The 15,940-nt window shown below is 69.3% G+C and overlaps 2 protein-coding genes across 2 annotated transcripts; both read left to right on the top strand.

Moving 5' to 3' along the window:
- Nucleotides 1-437: 437 nt before the first annotated feature.
- On the top strand, nt 438-12,782 carry LOC132319499 (inactive phospholipase C-like protein 2). Its single transcript, XM_059830457.1, has 6 exons — nt 438-623; nt 6,817-9,303; nt 9,524-9,727; nt 10,273-10,348; nt 12,233-12,342; nt 12,597-12,782. The coding sequence occupies exons 1-6, from the start codon at nt 438-440 to the stop codon at nt 12,780-12,782; spliced, it is 3,249 nt and encodes a 1,082-aa protein (XP_059686440.1).
- Nucleotides 12,783-14,155: 1,373 nt separating this feature from the next.
- HCRT (hypocretin neuropeptide precursor) lies at nt 14,156-15,288 on the top strand. The gene is made up of 2 exons (XM_059830150.1): nt 14,156-14,176; nt 14,845-15,288. The coding sequence occupies exons 1-2, from the start codon at nt 14,156-14,158 to the stop codon at nt 15,286-15,288; spliced, it is 465 nt and encodes a 154-aa protein (XP_059686133.1).
- The last annotated feature ends 652 nt before the right edge of the window (nt 15,289-15,940 follow it).

The following is a 15,940-nucleotide window of genomic DNA, read 5'->3' on the forward strand; positions in this document are numbered from 1 at the left end:
GGGGCCAGGCTGCAGGTACCAAGCTGCAGGGCGTGGGCTGGGTTTGGGTGCCAGGCTGCAGGGCGCGGGCTGCGTGGGGGTGCCCGGCGGCAGGGTGCGGGCTTGGCCCGGGTCCCGCCGGGATGGGGCAGCCGCCGGGCCCGGGCGCTGCGGCGCTGGGCGGAGGCCGGGGGGGCCCCGGCGGCGGGAGGTGCCGGTACCCGGTGCCCGTCCCCGCTCCCCGCCGCTGCAGCCCGGGGCGGGGGGGCCGCGCCGGCCCCGGCCCCGGCCCCGGCCCCGGCCCCGGCCGCGTCCCCGCCCCCGGCCCGGCCCGTCCCCTCCTCCCGGCCGCGCCGCCTCCCGCCCGCTCCGCCACTGAGCCCGCAGCGGCGGCGGCGGGCGCAGGCTCCGGGGGCGCCCGGGGCCCCGCGGCGGCCGCTGCCCTGAGGCCGCGGGGGATGGCGGAGGGGCCCCGGGGCGCCCCGCCGCCGGGCTCGCCCCGCCCCGCCGCGCCGCTGCCCAACGGGCCCCGCGGCGGCGGCGGCGGCGGCGGCAGCCCCGGCTCGGGCTCGGGCAGCAGCAGCCGGGAGGACTCGGCGGAGCGGAGCCCCGCGCCCGCCGCGCCCCGGGCCAGCATCATGAAGGTGAGAGCCCCGCGCCGGCCCCGGCCCCTCCCGCCCTCCCCTCCCCTCCGCGCCCGAGCGGGCTCCGGCGCCCCCCGGGACCGGCGCCGCCCGGCACCTGCGCAGGGCTCGGGGGGCCGAGCCGTGCCCGCGGGGGAGCTGCGCGTCCCCCGGCGCCAGCGGGCACCGGCCCTGCCAGCCCGCCCTGCCCGCCGCCCCCCGGGGCTCCCGCCGGGACCGGCGGCGCTGCCCGCGCCCGGGGGCGGGTTTGTGGAGCCGCGGGGCAGCCGCAGCCCCGATCGGTGCCCGGGGGTCGCCCGCCTGGCCGGGCGCGGGGCTTCGCCCCCTGCTCGCGGCACCGGGCTCTCCGGGGCCGCTCTCGCCGGGGCCGGCACGGCACCCCCGAGCCCGGCCCGGCACCGCGGGTCCCCAAGGGCAAAGCCTGGCTCGGGCTGCGTGCGCTGCCGGGCCGGGCCTGTCCTGTTCGCACGGCCGTGGATTGTCCCGTCCGGCCGCCGCCGTTCCCGCGGGTCCCCTGCACGGCCACGCCGCTCCTGCCGTGGGAGCCGCACCGCAGCGTTGCCCAGTCCTGCTCAGGGCACCCATGGGTGCGGAGAGGAGACGCCTGCTCCTGAGCACCTCCAGCTTTCCCGGACAAAAGCTTTCCCAGCTTTTCCTGCGAAGGCGCTGAGCCTTGGGCCCGGCCTGGCCAGCTCCCGACCTGCTCCCGAGACCTCCCCGGAGCTGTGCCGTGGCCGGGCGGGGGCACCAGCAGGGCCGTGGGCCAGGGGGGTCTCGGGGGGTTTCCCCCGTGGGTGGGCAGTGGGTCACATGCCTGCTTTCCTAAATGAGCTCCCCTAATTGTGCTGGAGATGCTCGCTGACACAATAGGTCGCGTCCGCCCAGGATCTGCCTCACCACTCCTGGCAGCCTATTTTAAGCCGGGATTGCTCCGGTGCTATTAATACCCTGTGTGGGGGCTGTTCCAGTGGTGCCGACCCAGCCCCGGTCTTCTGCCCCCGGGACCCGGCTCCCTGGGCAGAGGCGTCGTCCCCTCCTCAGGGCGGCCGGAGGGACCCTGTGCCCCTGCCCGCGCCCCTGCCCGCACCCACCTGGGCTCCTGCTGCAAACTGTTGCGAGAGCGGCCGGGCTGTGCTCTGCAATGTGATGGCGAGGAGACCTCCCGGTGCTTCCATGCAGCCAGAGGCCGGTGCCAGTGCACTGTCTGTGCCCCATTTCCTTGGGGACCTCGCCGGGGTCTCTGCTGCTCCTGGGGCCAGGCAGCATGCCTCCCCACTGCTCTCTGCCTAGGAACCAGCTGCAGGCGCCATGGGCTGGAGGTAAACCCTTTGCTTGACCCCAGGCTGGGCTCATCCCCCATCACCGCCGTGCGTCACCGTGGGATTTGGCCTCACGTGGAGGTCGGGTGGCCCAGGGCCAGTGCTGGTGGGGGAGGGCGCTGACGCTGGAGCAGGTCAGACCTGGCCGGCGTCCCCAGCCTGTGCTGGTCCATCATGGATCTCCAAGTCCATCTGGGGCCTGATGCTGCCCCAGTGCTGGAGGGCGGCAGGTCCTGAGTCCCACAGGCGTGAGTTCCCCAGGCTGAGCCTGTCTGTGCCCCAGGACCCCAACCATGCTGAGCCCCTCCTTGGGCTGAGGCGGGCAGGCAGGGCATGGTGGGCAGACACGCTGCCTGTGGGACCGCGCAGGCACCGGCTGCCCATGCCGTGCTCCTCCTGCCCTCACCTTTTTGGAGACAGCAGCCCTGCTGCTTCCCCAGCGCAGCTCTCCTGTCCCTGCACGGGGACGGGGGACAGAGTGCGTCCTCCGCCAGCCCCTCTGCCGCCACCGGCTGAGACCCCTCTGTGCCTGGGCTTTCCCCAGCTGGGGGGGCGGCTTGGATCAGCTCTGGACACTGGCTGGGTGGTGGTGGCAGGAAGGGTCCATGGGGACCTCCAGCAGGTTGGGTCCCCAACCAGCCCCAGCAGGACCTGGGGAGCAGCTGCCCGACCCTGAATCCCTGGGGGAGGCCAAGGCCGTTCCCGTGCTGCGGGGTCTGCGGCAGCTTCGCTGCTCCCCTGCATGGTGGTGGTGGGTGGGAGTCAGGGGCTGCGCCCGCAGCTCATCAGTGGTGCAGCAAGGGGTCCCGGCGCCACGAGCCCGGCTACAGCATGGAGCGAGGGCACAAACAAGCTGTGGACAGTGGGGCAGCAGGCCGGTCAGGGGCTGGCTGCTGACGAAGTGGAGGCACATGTGGGAAGAGTTGCTGGCTCTGTTATTTTTTGGGATTTCCAGAAAAGGCTGAAGGAGTGAATCTGAAAGTGAGACTCAACAGCTGTACTGGGGCAGGGGGAGCCCGGGGCCGGCTGTGCCGGGCAGTGGTGGAGCTGACTCCGTGCAGCGATGGGGAGGATGGCATCCCCATGCCCTGGCTAGAGGACCTGCTCCCTGCCTTCTTCTCAGGCTGGAAGCAGAGAGGGATGGAGGTCTGGTGGGCCGGGAGGATGCTGGAGAGGGACTGGGGGGATACTGGATCTGTTCCTCCCTGCTGCAGGAGGTGACCCTTCCCCAGTGCCCCGCTATCCTGTTCACTGCGTGGGCCCCCTCCCCGTCCCGCACCAGCCCCAGGAGCTGTGCGCTGCCTCTTGGCTGGGCTCTGGCTTCACAGCCCCTTGCTGGGTAGAGGCAGCTGGTGCCGCGGGGAGTGGATGTGTCACTCGCTATCTTCTTGGCAGGGAACAAACAACGGTAGAAAAGCCCTGGCTGTGCCTGGCCTCCCACTGCCTCCGCTCTGGTGCTGCCGGCTGCTGCCTGCTGCCCGCATTCCTGCTCGCAATGCCCAGCCGGGATGGGGGCAGTGGGAAGAACCATGACCTGGGAAAATTGGCTGTGCATGAGTCGTGTCACAGCCAGGCTGGGGAACAGCCCTGTCCCCTGGGCAAAACATGGCTCCACCGCGTGCCCCATGGCTGGGAAAGGGGTCCTGCTGCTGGGACAGCAGCAGTCATGCTCCCCTGGCTGGGCAGCAGAGTTGCGGTTGGGCTGAGACGCCTCAGCCCCCGAGGCTTTCAGTTCCTCTGTCTCCTGCTGTCACGAGCTGCTGCGCAACGGGGACCCCCCTGGCCGGGCCTCAGGGAATAACGGGAAGGGAGGGGCGGCCAATGGGCTCACCCCCATCCCTGTACTTGGGAGCGGGTTGCTTGGCCAGGTAACGATGGCAGTCACATGGCAGCTGAGATTAGGGCTACCGCACTTGCCAGGGCACTAATCATGGGAGGTAATTGGCTGAAGAGGTGCTTAGCACATGCTGCAGAGCCAGGCAGGGCACGGGCAGCTGGGTTCAGACGTGCCCTCCGTGCCCAGCTGGATGCCTGCGCTCGCCATTGACATCATGGTCAGCACCAGTATCGCGGTGGGTGCGTCTTCCCTCCGCAGAGCCAGGCTATGTGGGTGTGATGTGTGTGGCAGCTCTGGCAAGAGCCCTGCCTGCTCACTGCCAGCTTGGCGGCACAGCGTGCAGGATGCCCTGCTCCTGCCGGAGCCGTGCCCTGTGGCCGGGGATGCTCCGCGCTCCCACGGCCGTGGGTGCTGTGTCCTCCTGCCTCCGCTGCTGACCTACTTATCACCTGATGGAGTTATGTGGCCCGGCTGCCTGCGCTGCTCCTGCCTGCACCATTCTTGCCTGCGCTTCGCAGAGTACTTAGCAGGGCATCCCAAGGGTTGAAGCCCACATGGAGAGTGCCTGTGCAATGGGCTGCCGGGGAGCAGTGGCTTTTCCCTGCCGGTCCCCGGGCTGGGGTGTGAAGCTGGCAGGCGGCTGCAGGCAGAAGGCCCCACATGGCTGCTGCCACTGCCTTGCTGGGTGCAAACACTGGGAGCTCCTGGAGCAGGATGGCAGTGGCACCTGCCGAGGTTCATCTGTGCGGACGGTGAGAGCAGAGCCCGTCTGCCGCGGGGCACACTCGGGTCTGTGCCGTGCGTCTGCACCCCAAAGCGCTGCAGCAGCACCCCCTCCTCTTGCCCAAGCCCCGGGGCTGGGGGGCTGCAGGGAGGGTGTTTAGCTTTTTGCCCTGAACTGGGGGTGGCGTGGGGCCCAGCAGGGCTGATACCGGAGGGGTGGGTCCGGCTGCCTGCGGTGGGCACAGCTGAAGGCAGGTCCCCGGGCGCTGGGTGCATGCAGGCCCCCCGCCCGTGTTTCCTTTCCGGATGGATTTCCTGTTTTCGGCTGTGGGGCCCGGTGCGGAGCCGCCCGGGGTGGGGTGTGCCGGGGCGGGGAGAGGGTCCGCAGAGGTGTGGGGGTCCTGCCCGGGGCAGGAGGGGGCTGCTTCCTGGTGCCAACCGTCACCCCGCCGGGGGGGCCAGGGCTGCCCGTCAGTGGGGTGCTCAGATTGCTGCTTGCAGGAAGCATCCCCGCACGAGTCCTTCCCCGTGGGGCTGGCCGATGGCGTGACCTGCCGCTGAGCCCCTCGCTAACCAGGTCTGGCCGGGGTCCTGCACCCCGGCACGGTGGCTCCTGGCGGCCGGGTCCCCAGCTCAACCCTGGGGGCAGTTATCCCAAGTGGACGGTGGGGCTCCGGGGGATGCCGTGCATCACCACTCCACTGCCTGGAGAGGCTGCAGAGGGGATGGGGCAGCTGCTGCCGGCTGGGGGACCCGGGAGGGGGCTGAGCAGGGGACACCCCCCTCCAGGAGCCGGCTGAGCAGGGGAAACCCCCCTCCGGAGCCGGCTGGCACGGAGGCAGGGTCCTGGCGCTTGGCCGGCTCCCCGGAGCAATCTGGCAATGAAAGGATGCAAACAGCTCCTGCATCCGAGCTGGGGGATACAGCCCCCGCACGAGGCTGAGCGAGGTCGGCCTTCGCCAGCGGGCAGCGAGGCTGCAGAGAAACGGTGCTGCCGCCCCCCGACAGCCCCCTGCCTGGGAAGGCGTCTCCCTCCAGGACAGCAGGATCCAGCCGGCTCTAGCATGGGGCCAAGGGCTGGGGCTGGTTCCCCCTTCCCCAGGACGTTGTGTCCCGGGCACCCCTGCGGGGAGCTGACTGGCCACCTGCATGACCCGTCCTGATGGCCCTGGGCTGGGGCTGCCTGGCCCCACGGGGGCAGATCCAGACCCTTCGGGGTCAGGCACCGAGACGTGCTCGCCCAGGCTGCCGGCCCCCTCTGTGGCAGCCCCGTGCAGGAGGTGTGGAAGCTCTCGGGGTGCCAGAGGGGGACAGCCCCTCGCCCCCAACCCAGGCAGCTGGGCAGGACCTGCCTCTGCCAGAGACACCACCAGATTAGAGGTGACTCACCATAATCTTGAAGAAGTGGATTAAATCTCCTCCTGCTGGACTACTTAATGAAATCCATCCCATAATATGCTCCTGGCCCTGCTGTTCCCCCTCATCCCCTACCCCCTCCAGCCCCTTGGCAACAGGGTCCCCCTTCCCTACCGAGGGGCAGAGCTGGCGCAGGGGTACGGGCAGAGTGCGACATGGGGTGCAGGCAGCAGACAGCCCATACCCGCTGTGACCCTGTAAAGGCAGCAGCAGCTGCGGGCGCTGTGGGACAGGGCCGTGGGCCACGGTTGTCCCCAGCCTGTGGCACTTGCAGGTGGCTGTCCGGCACCACTCCGCAAAAGACAGCGTGGGGGGTCTGGCTGGGGCTCCCCAGGAGCAGCTCTGCTTGTGCATCACCTCGGGGTGCCCCAGGCATCCTTGCACCCCACTGCCATGGTGCCTGGGGTCAGAGCCCGAGGTGCAGGGGAAGGTGTGAGGGGCTGTGGCATGCGCCGCTCTGCAGGGATGGGGCTGCTGTGGGCACAGGCTGGTTCTGCCGGGCTCCTGTTTTCCTCCAGTGTCCCCAGGACAGGGAGACGGGGACTGTGCCGGGCTGCCTGTGCACAGCCATGCCTCTGAGGGTAAGTGAGCCGTGGGGAAGGATCCGGCTCAGGGCCGGGAGCAGGAAGGAAGGAAGGAAAGCGGAGTTAAAATAAGCCAGGCAGCGAGCTGTGGGGGAGGCCAGGGCTGGAGCCGGCTCCCAGCCTCCAGGGAGAGGGTTGGACTGGGGCGGATTGGGCTTCGTGTAGCGCTGGGGCACCCTGGGGTGCTGCGCTGTGCATGGGGGCTGGGGTGGGGAGACCGTGCGGCAGGAGTGTGCCAGGAGCTGGTGGGGTGCGTGCTGCCTGCCCCGTCCCTGACGATGCTGCCCCTTTTTCCCCTTCTCCCACCCTGGCAGGATGGCTCCCGGCAGCGGCCACCGCAGAAGAAGACGGTGTCCTTCAGCACCATGCCCAACGACCGCAAGATCAACAGCACAGCCGCCTGCATCTCCTTCATGCTGGAGGGCTGCGAGCTGAAGAAGGTGCGCTCCAACTCCCGCATGTACAGCCGCTTCTTTGTGCTGGACGCCGACATGCGCTCCGTGCGCTGGGAGCCCTCCAAGAAGGACTCGGAGAAAGCCAAGATTGAGATCAAGTCAGTCAAAGAGGTGCGTGTGGGCAAGAAGACGCCTGTCCTGCGCAGCAATGGCCTCTCTGACCAGTTCCCGGATGAGTGCGCCTTCTCCATCATCTACGGAGACAACTACGAGTCCCTGGACCTGGTGGCCAGCTCAGCTGACGTGGTGAGCGCGTGGGTGATGGGGCTCCGGTACCTGGTGTCCTATGGGAAGCACACCCCCGAGGCGCGCGGGACCGGCCACCCCAGCCTCCGGACCTCCTGGATCTCCTCTGTCTTCGACCTTGCCGACCTGGAGAAGTCTGGCCGGATCCCCGTGTCCCGGGCCGTGCAGCTGATCAAAGCGCTCAACCCAGGCATGAAGACCTCCACCATTGAGCTGAAGTTCAAGGAGCTGCAGAAGGCCAGCGAGCGTCCTGGTGTGGAGGTGGCCTGCGACCTCTTCGTGGAAGCGTACTGTGAGCTCTGCACCCGCCCCGAGATCTTCTTCCTGCTGGTGCAGTTCTCCAGCAACAAGGAGTACCTGGGTCTGAAGGACCTGCTGATGTTCCTGGAGGTGGAGCAGGGCATGGAGGGCGTGACGGAGGAAAAGTGCTTGGAGATCGTCAGCAAGTACGAGCCCTCCAAGGAGGGCCGGGAGAAGGGCTACCTGGCCATTGATGGCTTCACGCGCTACCTGCTTTCTGCCGACTGCTCCATCTTCGACCCGCAGCACCGCAAGGTGTGCCAGGACATGGCACAGCCCCTCTCCCACTACTACATCAGCTCTGCCCACAGCGCCTGCCTGCTGGAGGACAACTTCTGGGGCCGCTCAGACATCAGCGGCTACATCAGTGCCCTGGGCCTGGGCTGCCGCAGCATCGAGCTGGTGCTGTGGGACGGCCCCGAGGGTGAGCCCGTGGTCTACACCAGCCCCTCAGCTGCCTCCTCCGTGCCCTTCCGCGCTGTGGTGGGGCTGATCGACCAGCACGCCTTTGTCGCCTCTGCCTACCCCCTCATCCTCTGCCTGGTGGTGCGCTGCTCAGCCCCCCAGCAGCGCCTCGCTGCCCAGTGCCTGCGCAAGACGCTGGGGGAGAAGCTGTACCTGGAGCCCCCCAACCCTGCGGCGTCCTACCTGCCGTCTCCGGAGCAGCTCAAGGGCCGCATCCTTATCAAGGGCAAGAAACTGCCGCCCGGCTGCGAGGACAGCGAAGGGGAGGTGTCAGACGAGGAGGAAGGCTGGGAGCTGGCACGGCGGCTGGGCCAGGAGGACCGGGAGGTGCCGGAGGGAGGTGGCCCACGGCGGGTGCGCCTCAGCCGGGAGCTTTCGGAGCTGGTGAGCCTCTGCCAGGCTGTCCCCTTCCAGGACTTTGAGAGCTCGCGGCGCGGACAGCGCTACTGGGAGATGTGCTCCTTCAGCGAGGTGGAGGCAGGACGCTTCGCCAACGAGTGCCCGGCCGAGCTGGTGAGCTACAACAAGCGGTTCCTCTCCCGCGTCTACCCCAGCCCCATGCGCATCGACGCCAGCAACATGAACCCCCAGGACTTCTGGAAGTGCGGCTGCCAGATGGTGGCCATGAACTACCAGACGCCGGGGCTCATGATGGACCTGAATGCAGGCTGGTTCCAGCAGAACGGGGCCTGCGGCTACGTCCTCCGTCCCGCCATCATGCGGGAGGAGGTCTCCTACTTCAGTGCCAACGCCAAGGACTCCTTGCCCGGGGTGCCCGCCCAGCTCCTGCACCTCAAGGTCATCAGCGGGCAGAACCTGCCCAAGCCCAAGGGCTCAGGAGCCAAGGGGGAGGTGGTGGAGCCCTACGTCTGCGCCGAGATCCACGGCATCCCAGCCGACTGCGCCGAGCACCGCACCAAGACGGCCCTGCAGAGCGGGGACAACCCCGTCTTCGATGAGAGCCTGGAGTTCCAGATCAACCTGCCGGAGCTGGCTGTCCTGCGCTTCGTTGTGCTGGACGACGACTACATCGGGGATGAGTTCATCGCCCAGTACACCATCCCCTTCGAGTGCCTGCAGCCTGGCTACCGCCATGTCCCCCTCCAGTCCCTGGCTGGGGAGCCCCTGCCCCACGCCACCCTCTTCGTGCATGTGGCCATCACCGACCGCCGTGGCGGGGGCAAGGGGCACCGCCGGGGGCTAGCGGGGCGCCGGGGCCGCCGGGTGCGGGAGTACACCTCCACCAAGGCCACTGGCATCAAGGCCATCGACGAGGTCTTCCGGACGGCCACCCAGCCGCTGCGGGAGGCCACCGACCTGCGGGAGAACGTTCAGGTACGGACCCCGTGGAGGCACTGGGGGACCTGGTTTCTGTGGGGGAGGACAGGGCTGGACCGTGAGTGGTGGCGAGCCCGGGGGTTCCCCCTTTTCATGGGGGATGTGGGCGAGGAGCCTCGTCTGGAGCAGAGAGCCGGGAGAAATGGGGATGTTCCCGGCGGGGGGGCTTTTGGGGGTCCTCCGGGGCTGAGCCCCTGACGCTGGTCTCTGCCTGCAGAACGCGCTGGTCTCCTTCAAGGAGCTGTGCGGGCTGACGCCCGCCGCCAACATGAAGCAGTGTATCCTGACGGTGTCCGCATGGCTGCTGCACAGTGACAGCGCGCCCAGCGTCACCCTCAACCTGGCAGAGCAGTACCCCCCCATGGAGGCCCAGGGCCCCATCCCGGACCTGCTGCGCAAGGTCCTCACCGCCTACGAGACGGTAAGCGCCATCCTGCTGGGGCTTGGCTCCTCGCGGGGATGCTCCGCAGGGCCGGTGGCACTGTGACCACCACCCTGCGCAGGACGGGGGACCCCGAACACACTGCACCCATCCTGGTGCAGGGGGAGGCTGGTGGGGGATTGTGTGGGGGGCTGCCCAGGGAGGAGTCTTGTTGAGGTGCAGGCTCGCCCAGCGCGGTACAAGCCCTGGGACCCCGCGGCCCCTGTCCCCCTGACTGCGCTGCCTGCACCCTGTGCCAGGGCCGGCTGGCGGGGCGTCCTGCGGTCCCGCCTGGCGGGAGAAATCCCATTAATAGCCGCAGCCAGAGCCGCTTCCTTCCTTTGTGTTGGAAGGGGACCTGGCTGCTGGCCAGGTGCTGGTCACACCGCACCTGGCTGCACACAGCAGGGCGAGGAGGGCCAGACCCCGGCCACCCTGCTGGGGCGAGGGGCAGCCCCTGCCCGAGCCCCTTCTCCCCATCCGCTCTGCCAGGGGGTGCGTGGGGCCGGGCACTGTCCAGCTCCTCATGCCACCCCTCTCCCCAGATGATCCAGACCAGCCGGACGCTGATCGAGTCCGCCGATGTGGTGTATGGCAAGCTCATCCAGGCGCAGCAGGCAGGTGGGTCCCGGGAGGCCAGGCCCAGCACCAGTGCTGCTCCGTGCCGCAGACCTGGGCACATCCCTGGGGGGCCGGACACGGGGGTGCCATGCCTCTGTGCTGGGCTGGGGGCACGTGTCCCTGCAGGGCTCAGTTCGGGGGGTCTGGCACCAGGCTCCAGACCTGGGCACAGGCATGGCCAAGCATGCCGGCATTTTTGGTCATGCACTTGCGTACCTGTGGTGCGCGGCAGAGGATGAGGGGTGCATATCTGCACCCCAGGCAGGTGCACGCCAGGGCTGGAGTTCAGCGGCAGAGCAGCCGGGCCAGCTGGCCGTGGGAGATCAATTTCTGGCTGGGGTGGCCCTGAGCCCGGCTCTGTGGTTTTGCCATGTCCTGGCAGCACAGGATGGGCGCGGGAGGCTGCCTGGTGCCAGGTGCTGCTGGGGTGCTGGGGCGCAGGGACGCCTGCACCAGGGCAGGGTGCTGGGCGGGAGGGCTGCAGGGGCTGTGCAGGAGGGAGGGGAGAAAGGGAGAGGAGCGGAGGAGGCTGATGAGGAAGCGGGGAAGAGTCATTAGCTGCCAAACGGCAGAATATAATTAGCACCAGAAATAACAGACTGGGGCTGACGGTAGAAGTGGCAACTGAGTGTTATGACTTCCAAGACACACGGCTGAACCCACACAGGCAGGTGCTGCCGGCTGCCTGCCCCCCCCCGGCGGCTGCCCGGGACCCCCGGCCCCCCTCCAGGCACTGACGGCTGCACGGCCCCCCTGCGGGCTGGGACCCCACAGGGACAGCCCTGGCCACCCCCAGGTGCACAGGGGGCTGCCGGCCCGGGGGCTCATGTGGGCTCCTCGCGGGGCTGGGAGAGCCGCCAGGAGCTGGAGGGGCCGGGGAGGAAGGAGGGGGCCCCGCTCTGCCACCCCCAGCCGGTACCAGCCTTGCTGCCAGCAGACCTGTTTGTTCCCTGCCTGCGCGGCAGCCCGGAAATCTCCCCAAGCTCTTGGCTTTCAGCTCTGCCACCGCTGCCAGCGCCGGGGGGAGTGGCAGCAGGGGGGGGCGCAGGCTGCGGGGCTGGGGTGTGGGGCACGGGTGGGCTCTGCACCCTCCTGTGCCGCTCTGGCTGCGGGAGCCCCGCTGCTGTGCTGGGGGGGTGTCGTAGGGCAAAGGGGCTCTGGGGTGTGCGGCCGCCACTGCCGCCTCTGCCCGGCCCCTTGGGATGGTGGCAGGCAGAGGTTTGGGGGCTGCAACCCCCGCCCCCATGCCCGGGGTGCTGCCTGTCCCTGCTTTCGCCCTGGCTGCGCCATGGACAAGCCCCTGCAGTGCCAGCCTGGCCCATGCCCGGCTGGTGGGTGCTGCGGGGTCCGGGGAGGTGCGGGCTGCAGGCGGGGTGCGGGGCTGGGGGCGTGCTGATTGACAGCACGTGGGTGAGCAGGCTTGCGTGGGAGCCCTCGTGTGGGCCCGGAGCCGGTGCTGCGTCAGGAGGGGTAAATATAGCACCCGCTCACGAGAAAGTCACGCGGTGCATGGCGCGGGGGCCTGCGCTCCGATGGGGGGGGGGCGTCGGCCCTGCTCTGAGCCCCCTGGGTGGGCTGCGGTGTGCAAGAGCCATACTTCTGCCGTGGGTAGTCGATGCCCTTCTGGACCCCACGGCCTCCGGGGCCCAAAACCACCGAGTGCTGGGGCCGAGTGCAGTGCCGGGGTGGTGGGGGCTCCATCGGCCCATCGTTCCCGGCATGGAGGGGGCTCGGGGCTGCTGTGGCAGTGGGGACCCCGCCCAGCCTGCATCCCCCATGCCAGGCAAAGGGCGTCCCTCTGGCTCAGTCCCTGTCCATGGCGGGTGGTGGCCGTCCCCGTGCACGTGGCCCCGTGCCCGTTGAGCGATGCTCCTGTCTGCACAGGCATGGACTTCCACAAGGAGCTGCACCGCATCGAGGTCAAGGAGGGGCTGCGGGGCCGCAAGCTGCAGAAGGCGCTGGAGAGCTTCGCCTGGAACATCACCGTCCTGAAGGTGAGGGGCAAGGGCTGCGCGGCCGCCTCCCTGCCCCACCCTGCCACCCCTGCCCTGCCGGTCCGCACCTGGGCGATGCTCTGTGGGCGCTGGGGATGGCACGGGCCCGTTCAGGGTGTCCAGGTGTGCCCGCACCCAGCGAGCCCCCCTCATGGGCTGTGGCCGGCATGGCAGCCCATGCTCCGTGCGGGGGGTCCAGGCAGCCCGAGTGGCGCAGCGCCGGGGCCGGCCCCTGACACCCTCTCCCCGTGCAGGGCCAGGCTGACCTCCTCAAGCACGCCAAGGCAGAGGCGCTGGACAACCTGTGGCAGATCCACAACGCGGGACAGTCCTGCGGCATCGGCAGGAATGGCTCGGCCTCGCCGGACCCGTCCCGGCTGCGCGCCCCGCTGGAGCCCATCCCTGAGACAGAAGGAGGTGGCGACATGGCATCCTGCTGACCCCGGCCTGGGGCTTGGGGGCCCGGACTGAGCACCCCTCCCGGCCACAGAGGCTGGGACCAGAGAGCCCCAGCCTGCCCACGGACAGGCGGCTGCCTGCCCGAAGGCTCGGTGCGCATGGGGGCCAGGGCGGGTGCCCGTGCTCTGCTGTGCTGGGGGGCTGTGATGGGGCCAGCGCAGCAGTGTGCTTGCCTTGGGACCAGTGCTGGGCACAGCGGGGGGGTTGGGGAGGGGTGTCCCCGCTCCCACTTGCCCCTCCCCTGAGCTCCCAGGGCCTCATCCATCCCTACCATCCGCTTCCAGAGCAAGCACCCTGCCGCAGGGCGGGCAGGGATGCTGGCACCCCAGTGCCTGTGTGCATGTACCCCAGCCTGCTGTGCCTGACCCCCGCCTTGTAAAAGCAGCCCTGGGTCTGGGCTCCTGCCCCCATCCAGGGCTGCAGGTTTTGCCTTTGGCAGCCCCGGGGAAAACCTGCCTGGCGGGAACGGTCTTGGCCAGTCCCCGTCCCCTCTCCGTGGGGCAGTGGGTCCCTTCCCGGGGCTCTCCGCTGTGCAGAGGGGCTGGGAGGCTCTGGGGTGCAGCGGGCAGGGGGCTGGGGGGGCCGCTGCGGACTGGCCTGGGCAGCAGATACGGCTTCTGGCATCAGGGAAATGTCGGGGCTCGTCCCCCAGGGCGAGGGGCTCCTGGCTGCAGGCCACGGGTGAGGGGCGGTCTAGGGTTGGACCGGGGCTGCGGAGCGTTATAAAGAGTGCGAGATCCACCCTGGTGCCCTGCTGCTCCCTCCGTGCGCCCGGGACGGGGCCAAGGCGGGAGGGGGTCACCAAGGGGGAGGAGGGTTGCACTGGGGATGGGGACCCTGGTGGCACCATCCTTGCCCCGGCACCAGCAGGGTGACGGCTCCCCACATCACGGAACCGTGCTGCTGCGTGGCACCCCTTTGTTCAGGGAGGTAATTAGTCTAATGGGGCCACAAGGAGCAGACCCGCATGCTGCTGCTGTCGGGAGCAGGCCAGCGCCTCCCCAGCGCTGACCTTCAGCCCCTTTGTGCCGGCCCGGCCGCGCGGCCTGCAAGTAATTACGGCTTCATTAGTGCCACGCACCCCAGCCGCCGCACCCGGCCCGCCAGCACCCACACAATGAGGAGCTGCAAATGAGGGGAAAGGCCTGGCCGGTCTCCGAGCTACCGGCCACAGCGCACCTACGTCTCCCAGAGACCGGCTGCTCCCGCCTGGCCCCGATGGTATTTTTGGCAGCACTATTGTGCCAGGCCCTATAAAGCGGCAGCTGCGGCGGGCAGCGCAGGGCGCTGTGCTCTCGGCTGCCTGGCGGGACATGCCCCAGCGCTGCTCGGCCGCCTGAAGACCCCGGGAAGGATGGAGGTGCCCAACGCCAAGGTGGGACTGGGGCACTGCAGCCTGCGGAGCCGGGAGGGCAGCAATGGCAGGGAGGTCAGGATGTGGGGCCGGGAACCTGGGGGTGCAGGAGGCCCTGGCTGGTTGCTCGGGAAGCCCTGAGTGCGCGGCTCCTCCCCAGGGCTCCCTGACCGCGGCCAGCAGCCGTTTGCGGGGCTGTGTCCCGCGTGGGCACCTTGGGAGGCAGCAGGGCACGTGGTGCCTGTGGCGTTGAGCATGGGTGCTCTCACTGCTCGTCCCGTGGTGCCTGGGAGCAAAGGGAGGTGTTTGCTGCGGCTGCCTTGTGCCGGAGCATGGCAGGCATGCCGGTGAGGGCACCCATGGCTGGCTGCTGGTCAGAGCATGGGTGGGGGCCATGGTCGCTGGGGCTGGGGGGGTGCAGGGAGCAGCACTCCCAGCTCCCCTAGGGGTGTGGTGCTGGCCGTGCCGCCTGGCGATGAAGGGTGACGCTCTGGGTGCACCCCAGGTGTGAGGTTGGGCCCCCATGGCAGCGGGGATGAGCAGGCAGCGCTGCAGCAGCTGGGGCGGATGGGAGCTGAGACACTGGCAGGGCATGGCAGCAGGACAGGAGGGCAGCCCTGAGGCTGTGCTGCCCCCCCCTCCTGGCACTGCCGCCTGCCCTGCACTAACGCTGCCCGTTGCTCCGGCAGCTCCAGCGAGCTGCCTGCCTCTTGCTCCTGCTCCTGCTCTGCTCCCTGGCCGCTGCCCGGCAGAGCCTGCCCGAGTGCTGCCGGCAGAAGACCTGCTCCTGCCGCATCTATGACCTCCTGCACGGCATGGGCAACCACGCTGCCGGCATCCTCACACTGGGCAAGAGGAAGAGTGTCCCACCGGCCCTGCAAAGCCGGCTCTACCGTCTGCTGCATGGCTCCGGCAACCACGCTGCGGGCATCCTCACCATGGGCAAGCGCGGGGAGCACCCTGGCACCACCTGCCATGATGCATCGGGCTGCACTGCAGGCACAGACACCCCACCGACGCTGACCCTGCGGGGCACTGACGCCACCCCTGCCAGCCCCAGGGAGTGCCAGGGACACTCGGGGAAGGACCTGACCAAGATCCAGGCCCAGGGAGCTGTGAAGAGCTTTTACTGAGAGGGGTGTGGGCAGTGGGCGCAGGGAGGGGATCCCTGGGGGACCGACCTGCATGCCCGGAGCTCGTTGTAAATAGCACTTTTTACATACCTCCTCCTGGCCCTGCCAAGCCTGCTCAGGGCACCGCAGGCACCGCTGGCCTTTTACAATAAATGGTAGCCTGACGTTACCCGGCTCTGCCTTCTCCCTGGGGAGGGGTCGGGGGGACACAGCTCTGCGCCGGGTCAGCTGGCGAGTCTGGTGCCTTTGTCTGTGGTGCCTGTACCGGGGGCACGCGTGGGCCCAGCTGGGTGGATGCAGGACCAGAACTGGGGCGAACCGAGCCCCTACCAGACTTCCCAGGAGTGGAGGGTTTTGTAAAGCCCCCCTAAAGGGCTCGGAGCATCCCCCACCGCAGCACCAGGGAGCCTCTGGCGACCCTCTCATGGCCACAGCGCCCTGAGCCGCCACCCTCCCACCACCCTGTCCCCGCTCAGGGTCCTGGGGAGGGCACGGGCTGGGTCCTGTCACCGCTGGCTGCCCCTCGGGGGTCCTGCAGGGCACAGCATTGCCCTGCAGCCCCCGGGCTGGCCCTCCCCAGGGCTGAGCCCTGAGCGGCGGGGCCGGGGCTGGTGTCCCACAGCAGGTGCCCCCGGGGACGCCGGGTCCTGCC

The sequence above is a fragment of the Gavia stellata genome, chromosome 28, assembly GCF_030936135.1.
Source record: "Gavia stellata isolate bGavSte3 chromosome 28, bGavSte3.hap2, whole genome shotgun sequence".
Taxonomy (NCBI): Eukaryota; Metazoa; Chordata; class Aves; order Gaviiformes; family Gaviidae; genus Gavia; species Gavia stellata.